Source organism: Bos indicus x Bos taurus, chromosome X (genome assembly GCF_003369695.1).
Source record: "Bos indicus x Bos taurus breed Angus x Brahman F1 hybrid chromosome X, Bos_hybrid_MaternalHap_v2.0, whole genome shotgun sequence".
NCBI lineage: Eukaryota > Metazoa > Chordata > Mammalia > Artiodactyla > Bovidae > Bos > Bos indicus x Bos taurus.
In genome coordinates this window covers 125,815,575-125,840,607 of record NC_040105.1, presented here as the reverse complement: position 1 = coordinate 125,840,607, position 25,033 = coordinate 125,815,575, and the positions used below count along the sequence as shown (strand labels likewise).

Genomic DNA, 25,033 nt, shown 5'->3' with positions numbered 1-25,033 from the left:
TTTCCAGAGTCATCTCCAGCCTGAAGAAGGCACCAGAAAGATAAAAGGACGGAGCAGAGACTCGGAGAGAAGGTTGCTCCTTCCACTCACCATTCGTTCGTTCGTTCATTCATTCACTCACCACACACGCACTATACATCAGACCCTGTACTACCAGTTCGGGCTAACCCGGCTTTCCTAGGGAAATCTTCACGAAACAAGTGAAAGACTTGTTTCCCACGCGGAGGAGGGGCCTCCGGGAGAAGGAGGCGCATCTTTCTGTCGCAGCGCGACCTGTCCCGCCTGTACCGTCCACTCCCCCAAGATGGCGGCCGCCTCGACGCCTGCTCCGGCGCCGGCCGAGTGGGAGTCTTCCCACGCCTTTGGGATACCGCCCCGCTGCGGACTCCGCGGAGCCCAACGTTTCCAAGAGGCCGCAGGCCCTGCGCTCCCCCCGGCCCCCGCGCCAGGACAGCCCTGCTGAGCATCACCGCTCGGCAGCAGCGCAGCTCCCAGAGCCCCGCCCCCGGGGCCCCACGCCGCTGGCCCGTGTCGGCTCCTATTGACGCCACTGGGGGCGTGCCGGTGCGACCCGCGACGACGCGACGCGCCAACAATGGCGACTTCGTCATCCTGAGCGGGCCTCGGTTTCCAAGTGGTTTCCAGACGTTGACGCGGGAGCCGTAGTTGCCTCAAACTCGGTCGGCGGCGGCGGCGCGCGTGCGCGCTCCCGCCTCGACCCGGATCGGGCCGCGGCGGCGAGCCCCGGAGGGGCGAATCAGGTGGGCGGTGGCGCGGCGAGGCCAGGTCCTGCGACGCGCGCGCGCGCGCGGCGGGCGGGCAGCGGGCGGAGCGGGGGGCGGTGCGGCCGGCGAGTGGCCCTGACTTCCCGGGGGCTGCTGGGGCGCCGCGGGGAGGCGGGCCGGGGGGCGGTGGGAAGCGAGCTGAGTGTGGCCAACCTCCTTTTCTCTGTTCCCCTCCAGCATCAGCTCGGCCTCTTCGCTCGACCGGACCTTGCCTCTAGCCTAAGTGGGCAACATGAGCGGCAACAACTTGGATGCGAACGACGAGTTTGATGAGCAGTTGCGAATGCAAGAATTGTACGGAGACACCAAGGACGACGACACCGAGAAAGATCCCGGTGGAGAAACCGATTCTTTCGGGCAGCAGCCGACTGACACCCCGTACGAGTGGGACCTAGACAAGAAGGCTTGGTTCCCCAAGGTAAGTCACTCGGGCGCCGCTGCACAGCGGGCCCACCTGGCCAGCCTCGCCGGGCGCTCCTTTCACGTTTTCTTTGCTGAGGTCCTGGGTTAGAGCCCCTCTGGCTAGTGACGTTTCTTTTTGTTGTGTCTGTGGCAGAACCGACGTGTAAAGGAACGGAAATCTTTAGAGAGACGTCTTCAATGTAATTTAATTCTTAAGTCCTTTTTATGCCTTATTAATTTTATCTGTGGAGGTTGCAGTTGGTTTATGTCAGTGACTTTTTTATTGCAAAGAGGAAAAACATCAAGAGCAAATTCAGTCGATGTTAATCTCAGGTAGTCTCAATCTTATTCTAAGAATTCAGATGGTTAACTGATGTGCTAGGTGCAAAAGGCAACTTCTTGAGTTGAAAAAAATTGATAAATTGGTAAAATTTTACTGATTGAACGTTGCGTCTTTTTTTTCTTCCCTACTAAAGTTGGTCCTAGACAGGTATATTTGAACCATATCACTACAGGAATATGACAGGAGGGGCACAGAACTTGGATGGAAAAGATCTGTGCGTATTTATTTAGAGTACTTGTAAATTTTTAAGCATTCTATTTCAGCTTGGAAGTAAAATGACTTTTGTTAAACTTGGTTCTGTAAACTTTTTGGTCAGAGTACCCTGTTAATCCAAGTCTCGTGGTACAGGTGGAAAACAAGGACACTTATCCCACACTGATAGATTTGCAAGCCAGTGATGCAAACCATGTCTGCATTGTGTAATTTGAGTGTTATTTTTTAATTATTTATTTAAACTATTTTCTTTCCCATTTTTTATTTGTGTGTATGTTCCAATCCCTCTGAATTGTTAAACTTAACATTTCACTTGGGTACTGGTGGTGCCAGCTAGAGTGCAGATTTGGTTTCTTCAGCCTTCTGAGTACTTCACCAGTCATCAGATAGTATAGTAATTTTTGGCTTTATCTTTTTATGTTATGGAACCCATACCACTTCAAACTTCCAAGTTTTAAATTTTCCTCATTCCTATGTGTGCCTCACATTGACTGGTATGAAGATACAACTACGTTTGTTTCATTGTGCAATTGTGCTTTTTTCTCTAAGAGCCAGGAGGATGGATGTGAGTTGGATTTGTTCTTGATTTGTTTTGACATTAAATGATAATGTGATTTGAGTATGTATACTTATGTTCATCTGTATAGTAAAAGAAAATTTGATTCTGTTGTTAGATTATTAGTTGACTGTTGGTTTTTATTCTGTTTATTGTTATCTGGTACTTCCTTTGCTATGTATATCTGTAGTCTTAGTCAAGTAGACTACAGAGATAGTAATTTACAAATGAAACAACTAGGAAAGGTGCCAACGGCACTTAAAATGCCTTTAATAGTATCTCAGACTTTTGTGTTGATAATCCAAGTACCCATGTCTTAATTTTTTTATTCTGTTTTGCACAGTTTTCTATGTAGGTGACTATTTGTCATATATGCTTTAGTTACTGTTATCCACAGAAACACTCAAATGTGACATTGTATAATTGAATATACTGTTATTTGACACAGTGTAAACTTTTCACAGTAGGAAATCATTTTTTAATTTCTGTGTGTGTGTGCACTGAACTTCTTATTTAGATCACTGAAGATTTCATTGCTACATATCAGGCCAATTACGGCTTTTCTGATGATGGTGCGTCTAGTTCTACTGCAAGTGTCCAAGATGTCAGTGCTAGGACTGCAGAAGAACCTCCGCAAAGACAACCCCCCGAACCCAGTGATCTGAAAAAGAAGGGAGAAAAGAGAAAGGCTGAATCAGGCAAGTAGATTTAGCTTGCAAAACATGAGTATAAAAGTTAAAAGTATGAGTATGTGTATATGTATTTACTTTTTGAAGAATTAGAACTTTGACAGAATCATAAGATGCGTATTTTTAATTATTATTATTATTTGGGTTCATGTGTTGGCTCTCCCACTAACGTGTAGGCATCAAGCAGATTGTTTCAATTCAGTTCAGTTCTCAGTTTCTTCCTTTGCAAAACAGAATTCTTATTAGGAGATTATTTAAAGTTCTGTTTAAATGGTTGGTTTGGGGTTTGTTTTTTTTTTTGGTACTTCCAATTAAATTAAAGAAGTCAATTTTGCTTCTGGTGGCACAGTAGATTGGAGTCAGAAGCAACCTATGCCAAGGCTTAAAGTCAGAGCAAGGGTAAGGTTTTTTTTTTAAGGTAGTATCAGATTCATAAAGAACCAAGATAAGCTAGCCATCTTTTTTCAGACAGGGCTCTGAAGTGAATTACTTGTCCAAAGATCCAAATACTTTGAAAACTAGCCAGTGATTTGATTTAGTCTGTCTTATTCTAAGGGTAAGAAAAAGTTTCTGGAAGTTTCGAGAAACTGCCGCACTGTCAGGATTTCATAATGGGACTCTTACCTTTTCTTGCATGTGTTTTTACTTGATTTTTTACTCGATTTTTATTTTTAGGATGGTTTCATGTTGAAGAAGGCAGAAATACAAATGTTTATGTGTCTGGTATGTATACCTTTTAACCACATTTAGAATAGAAAATATTTGATTTTGAGGTTTTTCCACAAAGTTATTTTTAGATTTCCATTTCTCTGAATTCTATTTTTTACCATTGTGTCATTTATTTGTTGAGCCATGTACATTTAGTGAGGAATATGTTTTTATATAAAACTTAAGAAAAAGTACGTGTATATAACTTTGCATGCCATCCTTTCTGACAGTTTTAGGTAATAACTCAGCAGTTTGCCCCTTCAGAGTCATTGATACAAGACCTAATCAAAGCATGATTTTAATGTATATTTGAATACATTAAAACATGAAATTTCTTAAAGTCTATAGATGTGAGATTTTTACACACTTTTAGAAAACCAAAATTTTGGTGCACTCATCACTCATCCAAGTTACAGATTTTGAATTAGTAGAAACTTAAGTAACCCTCACGTTTGTTATAGATGCCATTATAATTTTTTTCCCTTAACATCACAGGTTTGCCTCCAGACATTACAGTGGATGAATTTATACAGCTTATGTCGAAGTTTGGCATTATTATGAGAGATCCTCAAACAGAAGAATTTAAGGTCAAGCTTTACAAAGATAATCAAGGAAATCTTAAAGGAGATGGACTTTGCTGTTATTTGAAGGTTAGTTATGTGGTCATGTAAGTTTCTTCTATCTCCATTTTTCAGCTCAGGAACCAGGGCTATAATTTTGTATAGTTGGTAACCAAGGGTGAGGGCTATTCAAAACAGGATGGGAAGAAAACTTTGTTTCTGATTGTGCCTTTGTGTATCACACTGATAAAGTTATTTACTTGCTCTTGTAAAAAACTGTGTTGTAAAGTTATTCACTTCCTCTTGTAAGAAACTATGTTACCAAGTCAAGGTATTATGTTAGTCATAGGACAGACGTGCTTCTTTTGTCTTAATTTTACTGCAAAGATCTCTTTCAGATCAGATCAGTCGCTCAGTCGTGTCCGACTCTTTGCGACCCCATGAATCGCAGCACGCCAGGCCTCCCTGTCCATCACCAACTCCCGGAGTTCACTCAGACTCATGTCCATGAGTCAGTGATGCCATCCAGCCATCTCATCCTCTGTTGTCCCCTTCTCCTCTGGCCCCCAATCCCTCCCAGCATCAGGGTCTTTTCCAATTAGTCAACTCCTCACATGAGGTGGCCAAAGTACTGGAGTTTCAGCTTTAGCATCATTCCTTCCAAAGAAATCCCAGGGCTGATCTCCTTTAGAATGGACTGGCTGGATCTCCTTGCAGTCCACGGGACTCTCAAGAGTCTTCTCCAACACCACAGTTCAAAAGCATCAATTCTTCTTCACAGTCCAACTCTCACATCCATACATGACCACAGGAAAAAACATAGGAGTGTATGAATGTAATCAACGCAGAACACATTCAAAAAGCCACAAAGAAAAGAAAGTCTGTAACATTTTATTCCCCCATTGGAATGAGTTAGACCAGGGTTTGGCAAACTTCTGTCCACTGCCTGTCTTTGTGAATGAAGTTTTACTGTAATATTCCCACATTGTTTCGTTAATGCATTTGTCTGTACCTCTTTTCACAGTGCAACAGCAAAGTTGAGTAGTTGCAACACAGACCACATGGCCCACATAGCCTAAAATATTTACTCACCAGCCCTTTACAAAAGAAGTTTTCTGACCCCTGAATTAAACCATAAAGGAAGTGATAACTTAGGCTTAGTGCTTTGAAATATATTTTGAATGAGAGAGAAGAGAGAGTGGTATTAACAGACATTTGCAGAACTTTATGTATTCATGGTGCCGTAAATTGCACAGGGGAAAGCTCAGTGTCAAGGAAGCCATTCTTTTTGGAACACCTATCACGTTCGGAGCATGTGTTACTATGCATTATTGCAGGGTACAAAAGAAATGGGCACAATGACGGCATATTACATATGTCATGGAACCTGAAAATAAATACAAAGTGAAATCAAAGTGTTAACAGTACCAATGTCACGAGTGTGTTGCGAGTATACAGCATTTCAGTGAAATCAGAGGGGACTAAGAGTAAGCCGACAGCTTTGGGAAAGATAGGTTTTTGACCTCGTTCTTGAACATAATGGGGATCATACAAGACTATGACCATTATAGGAAGATATTTATGTAATTTTCAAATGTAAGGAGCTTGAACACTTAATAAGTTCTTCAGGGTTTACTAAAAATCTGTGAAGAGTCTCTTAGGGGGTTTCATTGGGTTTTAAAATTTTTAAAGGGAAACGTAGGGTTTTGATAAACTTTATATATAAAATTTATGAGCCATTAAATTACAAGATTACCAAACCAGTGAATTGAGTTCCAGAATAACATAGTTAATTGTTCCAGGATCCATATTCGATTGTGTGGCTGAATTCAGTGTCCTTTTGAGTTTTCCTTAGATCTTTGAATCAGTGCAGAGCTGACAACTGCCCCCTTTGTATCGGACCCAGAATCCACACACGTGTGTAATGTTCAAGCTGTCAGATAATCATCTTCCTAGTGTATCACAGACCTACATTTTAATTGATGAACAAAACAAATTAAAAGGCTGACCAAACTATTCCCAGTTTCTTGAGTCATCTAGTCTTTTAAGTAGGAAACTTCGAATTTTAAAACTGGAACGCACCTTAGAAATCACCCAAGTCCATTTGCCTCATTGTACAGATGAGAAATAGAGACTCCAAAAGGCAAAACTGCTATTCCAGTAATGGTATAACTTTAATTTTGTCAAGAACTCTGCAAAGAAGGCATTTCCATTCCCATTTTATAGATGAAGAAATTGGGGCTCAGGGAGCTTGAATAACTTGCCTAGCTTCATATAACCGGTTGGGGACAGTTGTGACTTAAATACAAGTTTCCTGATAGGCATTCTGGAGTTCTTTATTCCCATGTAGGTAGTTACATTTAAATTTTTATTTTATGTATAGTCATCATTCATCTAAAACACTCCCAAAGTTTCATTTCAGTGTGTAACTTACTGATTGTAACTTGTTTTCGCTTTACAAAGAGAGAATCTGTGGATCTGGCATTAAAACTTTTGGATGAAGATGAAATTAGAGGCTACAAATTACATGTGGAAGTGGCAAAATTTCAGTTGAAGGGAGAATATGACGCCTCAAAGAAGAAGAAGAAGTGCAAAGACTACAAGAAAAAGCTGTCTATGCAACAAAAGTTGGTGGTTTTTTTTTTCTGTTTTGAAAGATTTTGTATAAATGTTCTAGAGTATGTTTTTGGTAGTAATTGCATAGTTTTGTTCCATCAAATATGCCTACAGATTATTTTTAAAGAATTTCATTTACTATACGCCTGAAAATAACACATTATAAATCAACTATATGCCAATATGAAACAAAAATTTTTTAAACTTTTATTAGATCCTCAGAAACCTTCAATAATCTGTGTAATAGGATGTTTGGCAGTGATGGTGTTTTTCATTTTCTGGGGTGTTCATTTTTAATACAATAGGAACTTAAATAAACTAAAGCTATCTCTACATAAAATGTTGAATATCAAATTAGATAAGATGGTTTAGGTTTATATATGAGAGCCATTAGTTCATTTTTAATGTGGATGGAATCAGCGTACCAGGAGCTAAACTTTTACATTCATACTAGTTAGTAGGAGTTAGAAATTATAAGCTTTATCATTTTTCATGTATTATGTGGTTGTATATAATATATACATGTCATCAAGTTTCTATTAATTTAATGTTTTTTTGAAATATGCTGTTTTTAAGAAATGCGCCAAAATGATGAGCACTTAGATCAGGTTGAATTCTAATAAAGCTTCTAACACTATGCTTAAACTAATGGTAAAATGGTTATAAAAGCATTTAGTTGTGATGCCAATAGTTTTTATAGGAATAAAGTAGATACCTAAGCATTTTATAGACAAACCAGTAAGATTTAAGATTGTAACAGAGTAGTTTTACATATTTCAGTGCAGTTGTTTGTTCTTTGTAATTATAAAATACCTAGAAACTAATACAATTTGAACATTTCCTTGGCCTTGAAGTGTCTCTTCCTAGATAGTCATAGATACTAAATAATTACCAATTTTCCAGGAGTCTCATTGGAATGTTTGTAACCAGACAGCAGTTCTGAAAAATATACTTACTCTGGGCATTTCAGACACTGGGTCCATCTTTCACTGCCGATTGTTTTTATTTCAGAAAGCTGTGCAGTAACTGTGACTAAAATACACATTGTTGTTTTGAAATCAAATAATTATCATTATTAAGCATTCAGTAAAGGATTATATTTATAGCTTGTTTTTTTCTGTCTCCAACAAGTCTGAAATGAAATTCACAACTTGCTGTTCCTACTTTCTCGCATTAGGCAGTTGGATTGGAGACCTGAGAGACGGGCTGGCCCATCCCGAATGCGCCATGAGCGAGTTGTCATCATCAAAAACATGTTTCATCCGATGGATTTTGAGGTAGGAAGAAGTATTCTTAGGGTTAGAAACACAGATATTCTTTCTTTCAAGAGAACCCAAAGCTTGCCTCAGTGCATCTTTCTCATGTCATATCCTGCATGTTCATGAGTTGTCATGGTTGGAAAATAGAACCAAGAATCAGTTGAAGGTTTCAGATTTTCCCAGGTTTAGCCCAGTGTTCTTTTAGTCATATCCCAAGTAAACCAGGCTAATACCCATACTGTGGCCCCAAATGGCAGCTGCTATATTAAAAGTACAGTCTTGAAAAGATTTCTGTGAGTCACTTGTGGATGTTAAGTACAGTTCAGCAATACAGGCTTACTTTGGTGGGGAGGACCAGTTTCACAATTGGAAATGAAAACCTCACTTTGGTGCTAAAAGTTTGATACTTAAAAAACCTTAGGTTAGTGAACTGCTGCTGCTGCTAATGGCAGCTGCTGACTCTGTGCGACCCCATAGACGGCAGCCCACAGGCTCCTTTGTCTGGGATTCTCCAGGCAAGAATACTGGAGTGGGTTGCCATTTCCTTCCCTAATGCATGCATGCATGCTAAGTTGCTTCAGTCGTGTTCGACTCTGTGCGACCCCATGGACAGCAGCCCACCAGGCTCCTCTGTCCACGGAATTCTCCAGGCAAGAGTACTGGAGTGGGTTGCCATTTCCTTCTCCAAGTGAAATACAGTCCCTGACATTTGAGTAGTGGAGGTTGTTTTTCAGAATCTAATTTTTACAAAACCCTTTAATGGCTATTACGAGGACTTTGTAATACTTGATGTCCATGGACGATTCTAGGAACAGCAAATAAAAGTGAATAAAGGAAGAAGAGCTACTAGAGAGGTTTAAGGAATATTAGTTGCCATCAGGATACCTTGTGTTACATTCTGCATCTTGTTCTTATCTGTGTGTTTTGGCCTAGACTCATGGGATCATTCATGGAAGAACAATTCTTTATTCTCTGCCTGGATTCTGAAATTAGTGGTAACAAGTTACACATAAGAAAACAATGTTCGTAATGTAAAATTCCAGACAGTTTGCATGTGTTCTCGTTCCTACCAAAGCTGACTCTTGATCCTTTTGTGCACCGAAACAGAGTCAGAGTGGCGATATCATTTTAGCCCCCTTTAAGAGAGCTCCAGGATGGTCTGTGAAACTCCATCTCTGCAAATAGTGAGGTGATAGGGTTTACTGTGCATCTATGGAGCCTGTATCTTTTGAGGTAATCGAGAAGATACATGTGGTCTATTAGTACTGTGTGGTGTCTCTTCTGGCTCGAATCCTGAAGAATCTTGAAATATGACAGAGCCAGTTTAGACTTGCAGTGATAATGAACTATGTTTTTTGTTTTTTTTTTTTTAATGCACATAGGGACTTTCCTGGCAGTCCAATGGTTAGGACTCTGCGCTTCCACTGCTGGGGGCCCCAAGTTCAGTCCCTGGTCAGGGAGCTAAGATCCCTCAAGCTGCAAGGATGGCCAAAAGAACCCCACACATGTTCACATGCACACTAAATGCTTTTTGAAATGCTGTCCCTCCCAGCTGGGGCTTTGAAAGGCATGTATAGATGGATCATGGTATCTAGTCTACTTGGTACAACTCCAGAATTCCCTGTGATTCATCTACATTTTATTTCCTTGGCAGATAATTGTTTTTTTTTTAGTTAGGTGACCTTTTAATTTCTGTGACTGGAGACCTTAGATTCACAACATTCTATACTCCTAACACTTGAACATGAACATAAATGTATATTTAATTTATTAAGTATCTGGGCTCTTTGCAAGTTGAAGTCTGTTGAGTAATTACCTTTAACCTGTTTCTGCCTCCTGCCTTGCTCATTGAGACACTTAAGTCTAACACTTAAGTCTAGCTATCACCCTGGGCAGACTTAATTTTTCCTAGCTTAACAAATAGTCTTTCCTCCCAAAAGCCACATTTATTCTTCCTTGACTCCTACAAATTCCCTCCAGTGGACGTTTTAAAGGATAGAAATTTTATGCTTGTAAGTTCTTGATTGTTTAAAAAAGAAAATCTTTATTGGTTTAGTATAAACTTTGGAATTATAGAGCCTTTATATTAGCCGGTTTTATTTTCTTCATAGCATTTATTATCTGAAATTACTGGATCTTATCTGTTAGAATATGAGCTCCATGAGAGTCAGGGCTCTGTCTACCTGCTGTGCTGTTACATTCCCAGTGCTTAGCACACAGAAGGCCCTCAATATTTATCTGAAAAAGTGAAAAAATGAATGAAACCCCTTTTATTCACAAGGCAGAGTGTTTTCATTCACTCAATGAATACAATATTTTCTCTTTAGCATCTTTGCAAATGAAGGAAACTTTTCAGACAGCTGTGCCACAGAGGCTGGGGAGGGCAGTGATGGGGTTCAGAGTTCTTGGGCAGAGAAACCCTTGGTGCTGTCTTTGTCTGCCCATCTACCTGGGCTTGTGTGGTCTGCCGAGCTTGATGGGAGCCTGTCAGCAGTTTTTGTTTTTTTGCTCAGTGTTTTGTAGGCCTGAATGTAAAAGTGTATCAGTATAGGTCTGTCCACTGGAGTAGATTGTCCAGAATGGTAGACTATAGCCACATGTAAGTATTTCAGTTTATTGATTTTATTATTATTCTTTTTCCTGTTTGGCCATACCATGTAGCTTGTGGGATCTTAGATCTCTGACCAGGGGTTGAACCTTTTTTTAAAAAACAAACGAAGTTTTTGTGGCAACCCTTTGTGGAGCAAGCCTGTTAGCACCATCTTGCCAGTAGCATTTGCTCATTCTCTTTCTCTCTGTCACATTTTGGTAATTGTCACAGTAGTTCATACTTTTTCATTATTACTATATTTGTTATGGTGATTTGTGATCAGTAATCTTTGTTACTATGATGACTTGCTGGAGGTTCAGGTGACGGTTAGCATTTTCTAGCAGTGTTTTTTTAATTAAGGCATATCTTTTTTAGATACGATGCTTTTGTACACTTAATAGACTACAGTATAGTGTAACGTAACTGGAAAACCAAAAAAGTTCGTGTGACTTGCCTTATTGCAATATTTGCTTTATTGTGCTGGTCTGGAACTGAACCTGCAGTATCTCCAAGGTATGCCTGTATGTGTTTATTCCAAACAGTTGATTAGAGTTAGAAGCAAAATACCTAGAAATACTTTTTGGTATCAGGGAGAACAGTGAAGGCTAGTATTTTAAATGTAACTTTAGGGGGTTTTCAGTGTTTAATTCAAAGCCTTATTTAAAAAAATCATGCCTGGCAAATTTGAATACTAAGGATGGAAAACCAAAACTCAGATGCAGAGATGGTTTTCTCATTGTGTATACCAGGGCTGTTCAATAGAGGTCTAATCTGAGCCACATGTGTAACTTAAATTTTTCTAGCAGCCACAGTATAAATACAACATGAAACAGGGGAAGTAAATTTTAATAATGAATTTTATTTAACCCAATATATCCAAGTATTATAATTGTAGCATATACCATAAAAATGTTAATAAGCTGTTTCTTCCCCCCCCCCCGCCCCGTACTAAATTTTCAAAATCTGGTATTTACCTCACACCTGCAGCCCACATCAATTTGGACAAGCCACGTTTCAAGGGCTCAGTAGCCACATGGGGTTATTGGCTACTGTCTTGAATGGGTTTAGATTGGAAAGGAATGAGAAATACGGTTTATTCCTGGGAAAACAAAGCACCACCCTGGAAAAAAATGATGAGTGTCAAATGCGGAAGGTTTCAGCTTAACAGTCTGAGTTTAGTCTCAGGTCTCTTGCTTGCAAAGAGCTGTCTTTGGAAAATTTTCATGCTTAGCTAAGTTAAAAAGACACTTAACCAGGGGAAGGGGTTATTATCTTTAAGTCTCATGATACTATAGCAGTAGAGACACATTTGTTTTTCAAGCTGGTAAAAATGAAAACAGAAGTCTGGGAAGTATTTGGCTGAAATTTGATGTTCTTTTGGGAAGGACACTGAGGCTTTGATAAAGAAAGAAAGACAGGGACTTGCCTGGCGTTTCAGTGGTTGACAGTCGCCTTCCAATGCAAGGGACACTGGTTCAGTCCCTGGTTGGGGAACTGAAATCCCACATGCCGCCAGGCAACTAAGCCTGCATGCTGCAACGAAGACCTGACACAGCCAAAAATAAAAATAAAAAAGTTTTTAAAAAAGAAATAAAGATAGTAATGCATCCCTCCCTTCCCCAGTAAAACTTAATCATGCTTAAATTCGTCAAATATTTTGAAACAGTTTTTGTTTTTAATATAATCCTGATTTCCTTTGGTAAAGAAAATAGAGTTACTAGGAACAGTTTATCAAACTGAAAAAGTTTTAATCGACTGTTCATTGTGTGAAAAGACGCTGCTGGGTTCTGTGAGGTATTTCAAATTCAGTCAAGGGAGATGCCTGCTTGCAGAAAGCACCCAATCTGGTAAGAGCTACCCGCCACACACACATCTCTAGAAGCCACCCCATGGCTTTACCAAATGAGTATAGAGTTTATGCTCCATTCCCCCATTCCTCTCAGGTTTAAGAATTTTATATAAAACAAATTGGTATATTCTCCAAAGTTAGATTTTATAAGTGGGAGAAATCCAGAGTCCCGCAAGCTATAGTTTTAGAAGCCTCAGATTTATAGGATTTTTACAGTTTTAATTTTAAATTTGACTTCAGTAACTGCCTACCAGTTGTATATTTTTGCCTTTTGACAAACTTTAGGAAGGAGAAGCTACTTGTCATTTTTTGCTGTTCTCTTTAGTTGGTGAGGATTCAGATGTTTCCTAAAAAGTGTTTAGGTCTGCTTCAATAGAAATTAGTAGATAGGATACCCTTGTATATGTTTTTATGTAGTTGAAATTCAAGTTGATAATATAACTTTTTATGAACCTTTTTCATGCTTTGGAACTTGAAGAAAATTTAATTCCCACAAGAAATCTTAAATCCTTTTGTTGTTGGGGGAGGGGGACTCAAGACCACTAGAAGCAGCAGTGTTTGAGTATTCTTAATAGACTCATAGTTGCAAGAAAGCATTAGTTAAGTGTGTGTTTTTATTGTGTGGTTAACAGCAGCTCCTTATTTGTGTGTTTCAATTGCAGTGTAGTAGGAGGCAAGATGAACAGGAATCCTTATAAGGGAGGTTTACCCTATGAGTTAAAATAGAATCTCAGAAGCACAAAGAATCATTGTAGGACACAGTCAATGAAGGGCTTCCCTCATCACTCAGTTGGTAAAGAATCTGCCTGCAATGCAGGAGATCCCAGTTCAATCCCTGGGTTGGGAAGATCCCCTGGAGAAGGGAAAGGCTACCCTCTCCAGTATTCTGGCCTGGAGATTCCCATATAGTCCATGGGGTCGCAAAGAGTCGGACACGACTGAGCAACTTTCACTTCACTTCAGTCAATGAAAAGGATATATGTCTCCCCCTTGCAACATTTTGGTAAATAGGAATCTATGCAAAGCACAAAGCAAAGGTTTTTCATCTTCACAGTCATTGTGATGCTGATGCAGAACATAAGAATTATTAGTCTCTGACTTAATATGTGCCACAGGACTTCACCTGCTACAGCTGCTATTATTTGGGATTTTCACTGACATGTTCCTTCCCTCTCCTTTGCCACTGCACGTTCCCATTGCTGCCTACCATACTTGTCCATTCCCCCATCTCAAAGCCAGGCAGACCAGTAGTAGTAGCAGCAGATGTGATCGTCTTAACTTCTTTAGACTTTGACTCTTTAATTTTGTAGACTGCAGGCAAACATAGCTAATGACCTTAAGCAAAACTTTTGTTTGTTGGTTTGTCAAAGCAATAAATTTCATTCTCAGGATTTATAAAGGGGAAAACCCCTTTTAATTGAGTGTGTTTTTGTAGGATGATCCACTGGTGTTGAATGAAATCAGAGAAGACCTTCGAGTAGAGTGTTCAAAGTTTGGACAAATTAGGAAGCTCCTTCTCTTTGATGTAAGTGGCTTGAACAAATGATTCCTAAAGCAATTTTTTTCCATTTTAGTAAGTTATTACCAAATGTCAGTATGCCTCCAAGTTTTTTACATTAATGTTTTTACGTAGTAGCTCTGCTCTCTAGTGGTGGTGGTCTGTTCGCAGCATTAGCGTAATTAGATGAACATGGATTACAAGCCAAGCCTTCGATAGACTTGCTTATGCCTTGGTTATTTTCCTTTATCATCACTCTTGAGTGAGTGTATGGCCAGGTGAAAGTGTAAAAGAGTCAACATTTATTGATTGCAAACTACAGTTTATATATTTCTCTCCTTTAATCCTCCCAATCCTCTGAGATAGGTACATGCTATTTTACTTATTTTTATTTATTTACCCATTTTACAGATGAGGGAGTTGAGAGATTGAGCACCTTGCCCAAGGTCATTTCGCTGGTAAATGGCAGAGCCAGGATTTAATCCCAAGGCCGTTCAGCTTCAGAGTCCACATTCTTAACAACCATGCTATTCTGCGTCTCCTTTGACACTGTAATGAGCAGGAACATTTCCAAGTATATCATGCTTGGTGTTTGCTTGATAAAATTAGGCTGAAGAAGTAGCTAGCTGCGTGTCACTGGCTGGAGTAAATGGAAAGAAAGACTTCATACATAAAATCTTTAGCTTAAATCATCAAAAAGAATACTACTGCCCTACCTTGCCACATGTGTATATTTCTCTTTCAGTTTTCTCATTCATTCCTTCTTTTATCTTCCTTGTATTTTTTAGAGACACCCCGATGGTGTGGCCTCTGTGTCCTTTAGGGATCCAGAGGAAGCTGATTATTGTATTCAAACCCTCAATGGAAGGTGGTTTGGTGGGCGTCAAATCACTGCCCAAGCGTGGGATGGAACTACGGATTATCAGGTGAGTTCTGCAACTGTCAAGGGCACGTGAATTATTTCATTCCAACAGATACTGATCTAGCAGTTTTTCATGTAAGTTTTCAGTTATGTGTAATCTGTTTAATGTAACTGTACTTTTAAATAATCCTTTACATTGAGAGTATAGAAAGAAAAATGTTTCATTCTTTCAGTTTATAAGTCTGAAGTGTTGCACTTGCTCAGAACAGCAATGGGAAAGAAGGCATTAAGCTAAAGTGTTTCTCTTCTTTTCTGTCTTATAAAGTACAGACAGTTCAGTGATTAACTTTTTAATTGAGGAGACATTTCTACAGTGCCATGGCACTGGACATTTATTTAAACGATCTTATGGTCAGCACTAGTAAACCAAGGTATAAAGTTTGGAAAGTGAAGATAGGGAATTGCTTTCATTTCCCAGAAGTGATACCTTATAAAATCAGAGTACTGTGAGCAATGTTAGAAATGTTCCAAGACGTTGTTACTTCTTTTGGCCTAAAACATCTTTTAACAGCGGTTTCCATGTGTACACAGGTGGAGGAGACCACAAGAGAAAGGGAGGAAAGGCTGAGAGGATGGGAGGCTTTCCTCAACGCTCCTGAGGCCAACAGAGGCCTGCAGCGTTCAAATTCCATCCGTGCTCCAGAAAGGGCAGGGCCTTCTAGAGTTAGGCATTTTTCTGAGCACCCTGGCACATCTCAAGCAAATGTTCAAGCAGCCGCAACTGAAATGGCATTTGAAGAACCTATAGATGAAAAGAAGTTTGAAAAAATGGAAGATGGGGGAGAAGTTGAAGAAGCTGCTTCTGAAAAAGATGCTAAAGAAGGTGGCCCTGAAAAAGAAGCTGAAGGTCCCCAAGAAGAATCTGAAGAGAGCTGCCTTGAAAGAGAGTCTAAGGAAGGCTGTCCCAAAAGAGAGCGTGAAGAAGACTTCCCGGAGAGAGAGTCTGGAGAAGGCAGCCCTGAGAAAGAGCGTGAAGAGGGTAATCCTAACAAAGAGTCAAAAGAGACTGTCCCTGAAAGAGAATCCAAAAAGAAGAAACTCAAAACGGATCCTGACAAGAACGGCCGTGAGAAGGAGTCTGAAGAAGAAGGCCCCGGCAAGGAGTCTGAGGGGGAGGCCAGCCCCCAAAAGGTGGCTTCTGAAGATGACGACTCAGAACAAGAGTCTGAAGACTGCTCAGAAAAGCAGTTTGACGATGGCTCTGAAAAAGAGTTAGAAGAAAATGGCCTTGAGAAAGGTTTTGAAGAAGATGCCTCTGACAAGGAATTTAATGAAAACATTCCAGAAAAAGAGTTAGACGAAAATGAATCTGAAAAATCAGAATTCGAAGATGACAGCTCTGAAAAAGTGTTTGATGAAGAAGGCTCTGAGAAAGAGTTTGACGAAGAGTCAGATGAAAAGGAAGAAGAGGAAGATGCATATGAAAAGGTATTTGATGATGAATCAGATGAGAAAGAGGACGAAGAAGATGCAGAAGAAAAGGAACTTGAAGATGCTGATGAAAAGGACGAAGAAGATGATGCAGATGAAAAGGTATTTGAAGATTCAGATGGAAAAGAAGATGAGGAAGATGGAGATGTAAAGGAAGATGAAGACATAGATGAAAAGGTGTTTGAAGATGATGATTCCAACGAGAAGTTGTTTGATGATGATTCCAGCGACAAATTGTTTGAAGATTCTGATGAGAGAGGGACTGTGGGTGGTTTAGGGAATGTTAAGGAAGAAGGGCCCTTGTCCACAGGCAGCAGCTTTGTTCTCAGTAGTGATGATGATGATGACGACACTATTTAATCCCTTAAACTTGCTTTTTAGGGAGATTCCATCTCCATTTTGCCTCTGCTGCAAGGTAATTACTCGTAGTGCTACATGAACGTGTGCATAGAGGTAGGATGCCATCTGATTAATGCAGTGAAGTGTTCATGGTTACCTGTACCTAATTATTTTAAATATGTGTTCTTTGGCTGTTCAGTTCAAACTCCATAGCATAATGCAAGTTAACTTGCTCCTTGTCCTTTGTCAGATTTCTTAAGTGCATGCAAAATAATATTTTTTAAAGTATTCTGATTGAAGTTTGTGACATTCAGAAATAAAGAAAGTTGTTGATATGCAGGAACGGAAAATTGTACTTGAGTTAAATTGCATTTTTAATTCTTGCTGTTGCTTTATTCATACTAACGTTTGTTTTTTTCTTTAAGGACTTGAAAAATCCCTGTAGGTGTCTCTTTGCTTCCACTTTATGATGTTACCACTGATATCCCCATTTCCCCTCTCTAAACCAGAACATGTTACTAAAACTTATGAGGTAAAGAACTCTTCAGAGTTTTTTGCTCCCCAGTCCTCACAAGTTACTTTTTTCTACCCTCTTCCCATGAAAATTCACTCTGAAATGTGCAAAGGTGAACTTCCCAAAGTCCACAGCTTCCATTATTGAAAATACGGAGGAGATGAGAATTCTACCATTTACTGTTTGGACACCTCTAGAAGTTGATTCAAGTTTCAGGACCTTTCCCCAGAAAAATCTGTGCGTACACTACACAACCTTCTGTATCCAGTTTGGGGCAGTTCATGTGGATCTCCTGGAGTTAACTTTTGTCATGCTTATTTCAGATTTTTGTTTTTGATTTTGTTCTAGAATCGTGGTACCCAGTACTATGGAAATGTGTAGTTCCAATAAAAAAAATGTGGCTCTTTTCTTGATTGCGCTTTCCAAATTCAGTATTTATGAATTGACTTCTGATGTTGCACTTAAGAAGTTATTCTCATAAATTAGAATTAAAATAAACTGCATTGGTGCATTTTCATTATACCGTCTGTCAGTGTAATCATTACCCTCTTCAGACAGAAAAGACTTGTACTTCAAGCCAACTTTCTGAGAATTTTTTAGTTCATGTCTGGGATCTGTTAAAAATCTTCAGGCTCTTCACCAGGGACCAATCAGTGAAAGAGGTGAAGAAAGTTAAACAGAAAAATTGCAAACCAAAATAGTGTTCCTTTTAAAGATAAGCCAGAAGTATTTAAATACTTTATTTATTGTGTTTTACTACAGTTTATGGATTTCCCTTGTGGCTCAGCTGGTAAAAAATCCACCTGCAATGCGGGAGACCTGGGTTCAATCCCTGGGTTGGGAAGACGCCCTGGAGAAGGGAAAGGCTACCCACTCCAGTATTCTGGCCTGGAGAATTCCATGGATTGTACAATCCAGGGGTCACAAAGAGTCTGACAAGACTGAGTGATTTCACTTTCAGTTCACAGTTTATAGTAATTTGTTGGAGAATTGTTTTTCTAAACAAAAAGGAAAGAATGCTTTATTTTCTGTACATAATGGAACACATAACTACAATATACATTAGCTCTAAGACTGTTAGAAGGAGGCCATTTTCATTCTAACTTCTTTCCCCTGCTCATTAATTTGGTATATATCAAATACTCATACCCTTTTCACATAAACATCCTGGAAGCAAAAGTCACCAACAGCTGTAAAATGGTAAATAATTTATGAGGTGTTACTGGTGAGCAGACATTAAGAGTCATGAAGCACCTACCTGTTTTCCAAGTAATCGGGTTTTATTGGTCCTGAAAACAGAATTTATTGTTAAGCAGCAGTACATCCTGTTATCAAAAGAAAATTAAAATGTAAGGGTGAGTGGTAAGCACATCAATGCTCAACAATTCCCTGACAATTTCTAAGGAGTAGTGCTTCTTAAAACTATATATAAGTATAATGTATTCGACTCTGAGTGCACGAACCAAAAGTTGCTTCAGGAATGCCTTTGAAAGGCTTGAACACCATGGCCTCTGAACTACTTTATATAGGAACAAACTTGAAAATTCATGTTAGAAGGTTAGAATATTACTGATCTCACAAAACTATCTTTTAAATAAACAAGATGGGGGAGGATGGGATGAATTGGGAGGATAACACTGACATACATACACTGCCACGTGTAAAGTAGATAGCTAGTGGAAAGCTGCAGGGAACTGAGCTCAGTGTTCTGTGATGACCTAGAGAGGTGGGCTGGGGGTGGGGTGTGAGGGAGGTTTAAGAGAAAATATATATACGTATAACATTCACTTTGTTGTACAGCTGAAACTAACACAATATTGTAAAACAATTATACTCCAATAAAATAAGCTTTGGTTTTCAGGAGATTCTTAAAAAATTACAGATTAGGGTAATAAAAATTTGTATATCATTTTAATGCTTTTTACTAGGGATATATTGTTTACCATATTAAGATACAAGTAATTTAGACTATTGTTTTGGGGTATTTACACTCACTGTAGCATCTATTTCATTTGATTCAGTCCATTAATAAGTATAGATTGGGCCAATGTGTATCTATTAATATACTAGATGAAGTGGGACAGAAGGGGCAGTGTGAATAAAGGCAGCATTAGGCATGAACCCTCAATAGGCAGCTGTAATCTGTGTTGAGATAAGACAGTAAAAAACCAATGTGACAGTCAGGACTTCCCTGGTGGCCCAGTGGTTAAGACTCAGCTCCAAATGCAGGAGACACGGGTTTGATCCCTAGATGAGGGGACTAAGATCCCACATGCCCTGCGGTGTGGAGGAGAAAAGCGAATGTGGTAGTGATCCATCAGTACCATTTCTAGAGCCTTGCACAGTTGTTTAGTCACTAAAGTCATGTCTGACTCTTGCTCCTCTGTCCATGGGATTTTCCAGGCAAGAATACTGGAGTGGGTTGTCATTTCCTTCTCCAGGGGATCTTCTGACCCAGGGATCAAACCCACATCTCCTGCATTGGCAGGCGGATTCTTTTACTGCTGAGACACTAGCCTTGCCCTTAATAAGGGCTCAAATCAATATTTGTTGAATGAATGAATTTATTCTACGGATACACTTGCACACTCTCATTCATTCATTTGAAGAGGTTTGTTGGCTTTTCCACTACCTCATCATCATTCTTGGTGATTTTCAACATCAAAATAAATTATCCTGTTCTCCCCCTGGTCCTTCCACCTCAGCAGCCCAACTCTCCAAATTTCACATCTAGGAATCATCTTTGATTTCTCTCTCCACCTCCCACGTCCAAGCCATGTTGGCTCTAACTCCAAATATACCCAACATTTGACCCATGTCTACTTCCACCACATTTACTGCCCACAGTGCCCTGATGGGTCTCTATTAAAATGCTCCAGTCACACTTAAGTTCAAACTGCTTATTGTGGCCTGCGCACAAAGCTCTGAGTGATCTTGCCCTCGCCAGACTCATGTTCACACTGCCATCACCTTGAGTTCTTATTCCTATCCCAGGACCTCTGCACATGCCTCAGCCTGGGATGCTCTCTCCCCAGCCAATTTGGATCTCGTCCTTCAGGCTGCCTAAGTATTGTTGCTCAGTCCCTCAGTCATGTCTGACTCTTTGTGACCCTGTGCACTGCAGCTCACCAGGCTTCCCTGCCCTTCACTGTGTCCTGGAGTTTGCTCAAACTCACGTCCATTGAGTCAATGATGCCATCTAACCATCGCATCCTCTGTTGCCTCCTTCTCCTTTTGCCATAGATCTTTCCCAGCATCAGGGTCTTTCTCAGTGAGTTTGCCCTTCCCATCAGGTATCACTTGCTTAGAAATCCTGACCCTCTGTAACCCACCCTCCTCTGTCCCTTGATACTATTGTTGCTGAACCCCTTTCATAGCCACAGATTATTTGTTTACCGGCCTTCCCTATCCCCCTCCTCCCATCTGCCACCGCCGCCAGACCCAGCTGCCTGCACACTAACAGCCACAGCTTTCTCCCACATAATAGACAATCAAATATTTTTTCAGGGCTGGGAATCATAATCAAGAATGTGTTCTGTGAGAATCTCCACATTTTTAGAAAAATGTGAAGAACTTCAAGTAGGGCAACAGTTATCTGTAATGTAACACCAATGAGATAAGATTTTGAAAACACAAGGTTCATGGTTAGAGTTAATCTCTATTGGGGAACATGAAAAATTTCATTATTACAGTTTTATCACATTGTTTTTCTTCATCTTCATACAAAACTGGATTTGAATTATAGCAAAAGGCCTTGCTAAGATAGGTTAAGCATTCTGACAGTTAATCACTAGGAACTCTCACTAGGGAGCTTATGGATTCCTCATTTCTGGAAATCTTACTGGGTAGAAAGTGTCTTTTGCAAATGAACAGTGGAATATTTCCATTGTAAAATCACTTTCATCTCATTCTCTGACTTCCTGACACTCTTCTTCCCTGTCATTTTATTCTCTCTACCAGCTCTGCAGACAGCTGGAAACTTTACCAAAATGTTGTTCTTTACAACATTTACAAAGACCTAGTTCTTTACAAACTAGGTCTCTTCCGATCTGACTACGCACATCATCACCAACCAGTAGAAGTAGCTCCATCTTTAATGAAAATGAAGAAACAAGAGCCAGATTCAAATGCAAAGGCCAGTATCACTGCAAGAGGGTAGGGGTTTGGGCAAGTTGGTGGGAAGACTCTATTTCATTTCCATATATACCAATATCTCTGCTCACTGCCTTAATACCAAGATACTAAGCTTCATTTCCTGTTCCACTTCGATGTTGAAATCGCCCAGAATGATGACAGAGACAATGGTGAAGTCAAGGAACCTCTTCAAATGAATGAGTAGGAGAATTCAAGTATATCCATGGAATACAAGAACAGGTCTATAAGTCTTAGAACTTTTTATGTCTAAGTCCCATGTAATCAGGAGTTTGCTTATACAACTTTCAGAAGTACTAGTTAATCTGTTCATTCAGTGGATGGAGACTATGGCCCAAACATTGTTTTAGGTCTGAGAATACAGAAGTGAACAAGGGGAATCTGGAGGGTAGATAGACAATGCATATATTTTTAAAAGAGAAATTCAGATGGTAGATACCGGGAGCAAGTAAAACCAAGATGATGTGCTAGAGTTGATTTGGTGGGGAGAAAATTCTTTAGTGTGGTAAAGAGGGAAGGTCACTGGAAAGATGACATCTAAGCCAGTACCTGAATGATAAGAAAACCTGCCAGATGAAGAGTTGGAGAAGACAGCTCCAGGAAGAGGGAGTAATAAACAGAAAGACTCTAAAGCATGGTTTGAGAGCCAAGGAAAGGGAATGGGTTTTATTTGGAATATAATGGGAGGCCATTAGGGAGTTGATGATTTCTTTTACTTTTTTTGGACTTGGTTTTGATTTAGGTATAGTGAATTTACAATACTGTGTTAGTTTCAGGTATAGAGCAAAGTGATTGGTTCTACATATATATGTATATTCTTTTCTCCTTTTCTATTATAGTTTATTACAAGATATTGAATATAGTTCCCTGTACTATGCAGTAGGTCCTTGTTGGTTATCTATTTTATATACAATGTTGTACATCTGTTAATCCCATACTCCTAATTTACCCCCCCACCCCCCTACCCAGAGAGTTGATTTTTAAACAGAGTGTTAGTGCCACCTGATTTGTGTTTTAAAGGGATATCTTTAGAGACCTCTATTCTACGTAGAGAATGAACTAGAAGGAGGAGAGAAGAAAGGAGCCTATTTCAGTAGTCCAGGCAAGCAAAGATGGTGGTTTGGACTGGGTTGTAGCTGTGGAAGAGGTGAGAAGTGATTGGATTCAGGACATGTTTTGAGGTAGATCTAACACGGGATGAAGGTGGTAAGAAGTTTTGATTATATAAATACAGATGTTTCTATTAATGTTATAACAATGCCTCTGAAAAACTTCACATTCTGCAGAAAATGTGTGCTAAAAATAATAGGGCCGATGTTTTGGCCACCAGATGGGAAGAGCTGACTCATTAGAAAAGACCCTGATGCTGGGAAAGATTGAAGGGAGGAGGAGAAGGGGACAATAGAGGATGAGATGGTTGGTTGGTATCACTAACTCAATGAATTTGAGTTTGAGCAAACTTCAGGAGATGGTGAAGGACAGGGAGGTCCAGCATGCTGCAGTCCATAGGGTCACAGAATAGGATATGACTGAGCAACTAAATAATCAACAATGGGAAATGTAACGTTAGGGCAAACCACTCAAAACCCAAGGAACATGGTAACCAGAACATTTAAAAAGCAATACCAATTCTAATGGGCTTCCCGGTGGCTAAGATGGTAAAGAATCTGCCTACAATGCGGGAGACCAGGATTCCATCCCAGGGTCAGGAAGACACTCTGGAGAAGGGAATGGCAATCCATTCCAATATTCTTGCCTAGAGAATTCCATGGACAGAGGAGCCTGGTGGGCTACAGTCCATGGGATTGCAAAGAGTCAGACATGACTGAACGACTAACACACAAAATTCCAGTTATAGTAATAGTAGAGTTGGCCTTGATGGCATTTATGCTCTGTAGCCCAGCCAGTTAATCCTTCACAGTCTTAATCCCTGAGTCAGCTTCTTTCTCCAAGACGTGAGTTCTTGAGGGCATTCACTTCTAATAAAGACCATCCTCAGGTTTCCAGGTGGCTCTAATGATAAAGAATCCGCCTGCAATACAGGAGACAAAGGAGACACAGCTTAAATCCCTGGGTCGGGAAGATCCCCTAGAGAAGGAAATGGCAATCCATTCCAGTATTCTTGCCTGGAGAATCCCATGGACAGAAGAGCCTGGCAGGCTACAGTCCATGGGGCCAGAAAGAGTCAGACATAATTAAGCACACATACACACAATGAAATGAAATAAAATGAATCAGAACATAGTCTTCTTTGCTGTGCGTGGACTTTCTCTAGTTGCAACGAGCGGGGGCTACTCTCTGTTGCAGTGTGCAGGCTTCTCCTTGCAATGGCTTCTCTTGTTGCAGAGCAGGGGCTCTAGGTGCACGAGCTTCAGTCGTTGCAGCTTGTGGGCTCAATAGTTGTGGCACACAGGCTTAGTTGCTCCACTGCATGTAGGGTCTCCCCAGACCAGGGTTCGAACCCATGTCTCCTGCATTGGCAGGCAGATTCCTATCCACTGTACCACCAGTGAAATCCAGGGCATAGCCTTTTTATTTGTCATTTTACCATGAGAGAAATGCCTTTGCAGCATCTTCATCTGTACTCATTGCTTGGACAGATAGCTTACCACAGAAGAGACCGCAGCCTCTATGCAGAGCACTAAACCAGGCACACTAGTACTGTCTCTCTGTAGATTTCCGGCTTTTTGCTTAGGATCTTTGTACATTGCCCAGGCCTTTGTCATAGTGAGGATGTTTGCCACACATCACTTTACAATGTTAATGCACTAGAAAAACAGTGTGTTAACCAGCACAATTTCTGTGTTATCCCAATATCAGTCCCTTATTACTTATTAAGTAATTTCCAACACACAAAGACACACTGTCAGAAAGACGCTATACAAAAGAAAGCTTTTGGAGCTTTTAAGCAAAGGAGTGATGTGATCTGATTTCTGCTTCAGAAAGATCCTGCTGACTGCTGAGAGGACAAACAACCCCCCAAGAGGCTATTGCACTGGTCCAGGTGAGAGGTGATGGTGGTTCCGATTAGGAGAATAGCAGTAAAGATGGTGAGAAATGATTGCATTCATTCTGGATATAATTCTCTGGGAGAGATGATAGCATTTGCTGATAGAGTGGGGATTGAGGGCAAGAGAAGAATCAAGAATGACTTATCCAAAAGTGAAAAAGAAGTGAAGACCTTCTTAGACAAACAAAAAGTGAAGGAACTATGCTTTCAACTTTTGGAAGATAATTTCACAGGCTATGGAATTCTAGGTTGGTAGAATTTTATCCTCAGCACTAAATATTTCACTCCACTTTCTTCTTGTTTGCATGGTTTCTGAGAAATCAGATATCATTCTTATCTTTGTACCTCTTGCAGGTAAGGTGTTTTTTCCCTCTGGCTTCTTTCAGGAATTTTTCTTTATCTTAGATTTTCTGTCCTTTGAAACTAATACACCTGGATGTAGTTTTGTCAGCCTGTATTCTGCCTGGCGTTGTCTCAGCTTTCTGGATGCGTAGGTTGGTGTCTGACATTAATTTGGGGACATCATCTTTGTTTCAAATGATCCTTCAGTTCCTTTGTTTCTCCTGATATTCCCATCATGTGTGTATTATTACCCTT

At 40.1% G+C, this 25,033-nt stretch overlaps 1 protein-coding gene across 2 annotated transcripts; it reads left to right on the top strand.

The window, feature by feature from the left end:
* Positions 1–296: 296 nt before the first annotated feature.
* Positions 297–17,794, top strand: HTATSF1 (HIV-1 Tat specific factor 1). Of its 2 annotated transcripts, XM_027533328.1 has the most exons (10): positions 297–761; positions 963–1,203; positions 2,817–2,997; positions 3,664–3,711; positions 4,192–4,346; positions 6,720–6,883; positions 8,050–8,149; positions 14,006–14,095; positions 14,857–14,994; positions 15,522–17,794. In XM_027533328.1, exons 2-10 carry the CDS (start codon positions 1,018–1,020, stop codon positions 16,779–16,781), a joined length of 2,322 nt encoding a protein of 773 aa, XP_027389129.1. In that variant the 5' UTR covers positions 297–761; positions 963–1,017; the 3' UTR covers positions 16,782–17,794. The 2 variants fall into 2 exon arrangements, with proteins under 2 accessions (XP_027389129.1, XP_027389131.1); XM_027533330.1 differs by lacking the exon at positions 297–761 and having other exon boundaries at positions 896–1,203.
* The last annotated feature ends 7,239 nt before the right edge of the window (positions 17,795–25,033 follow it).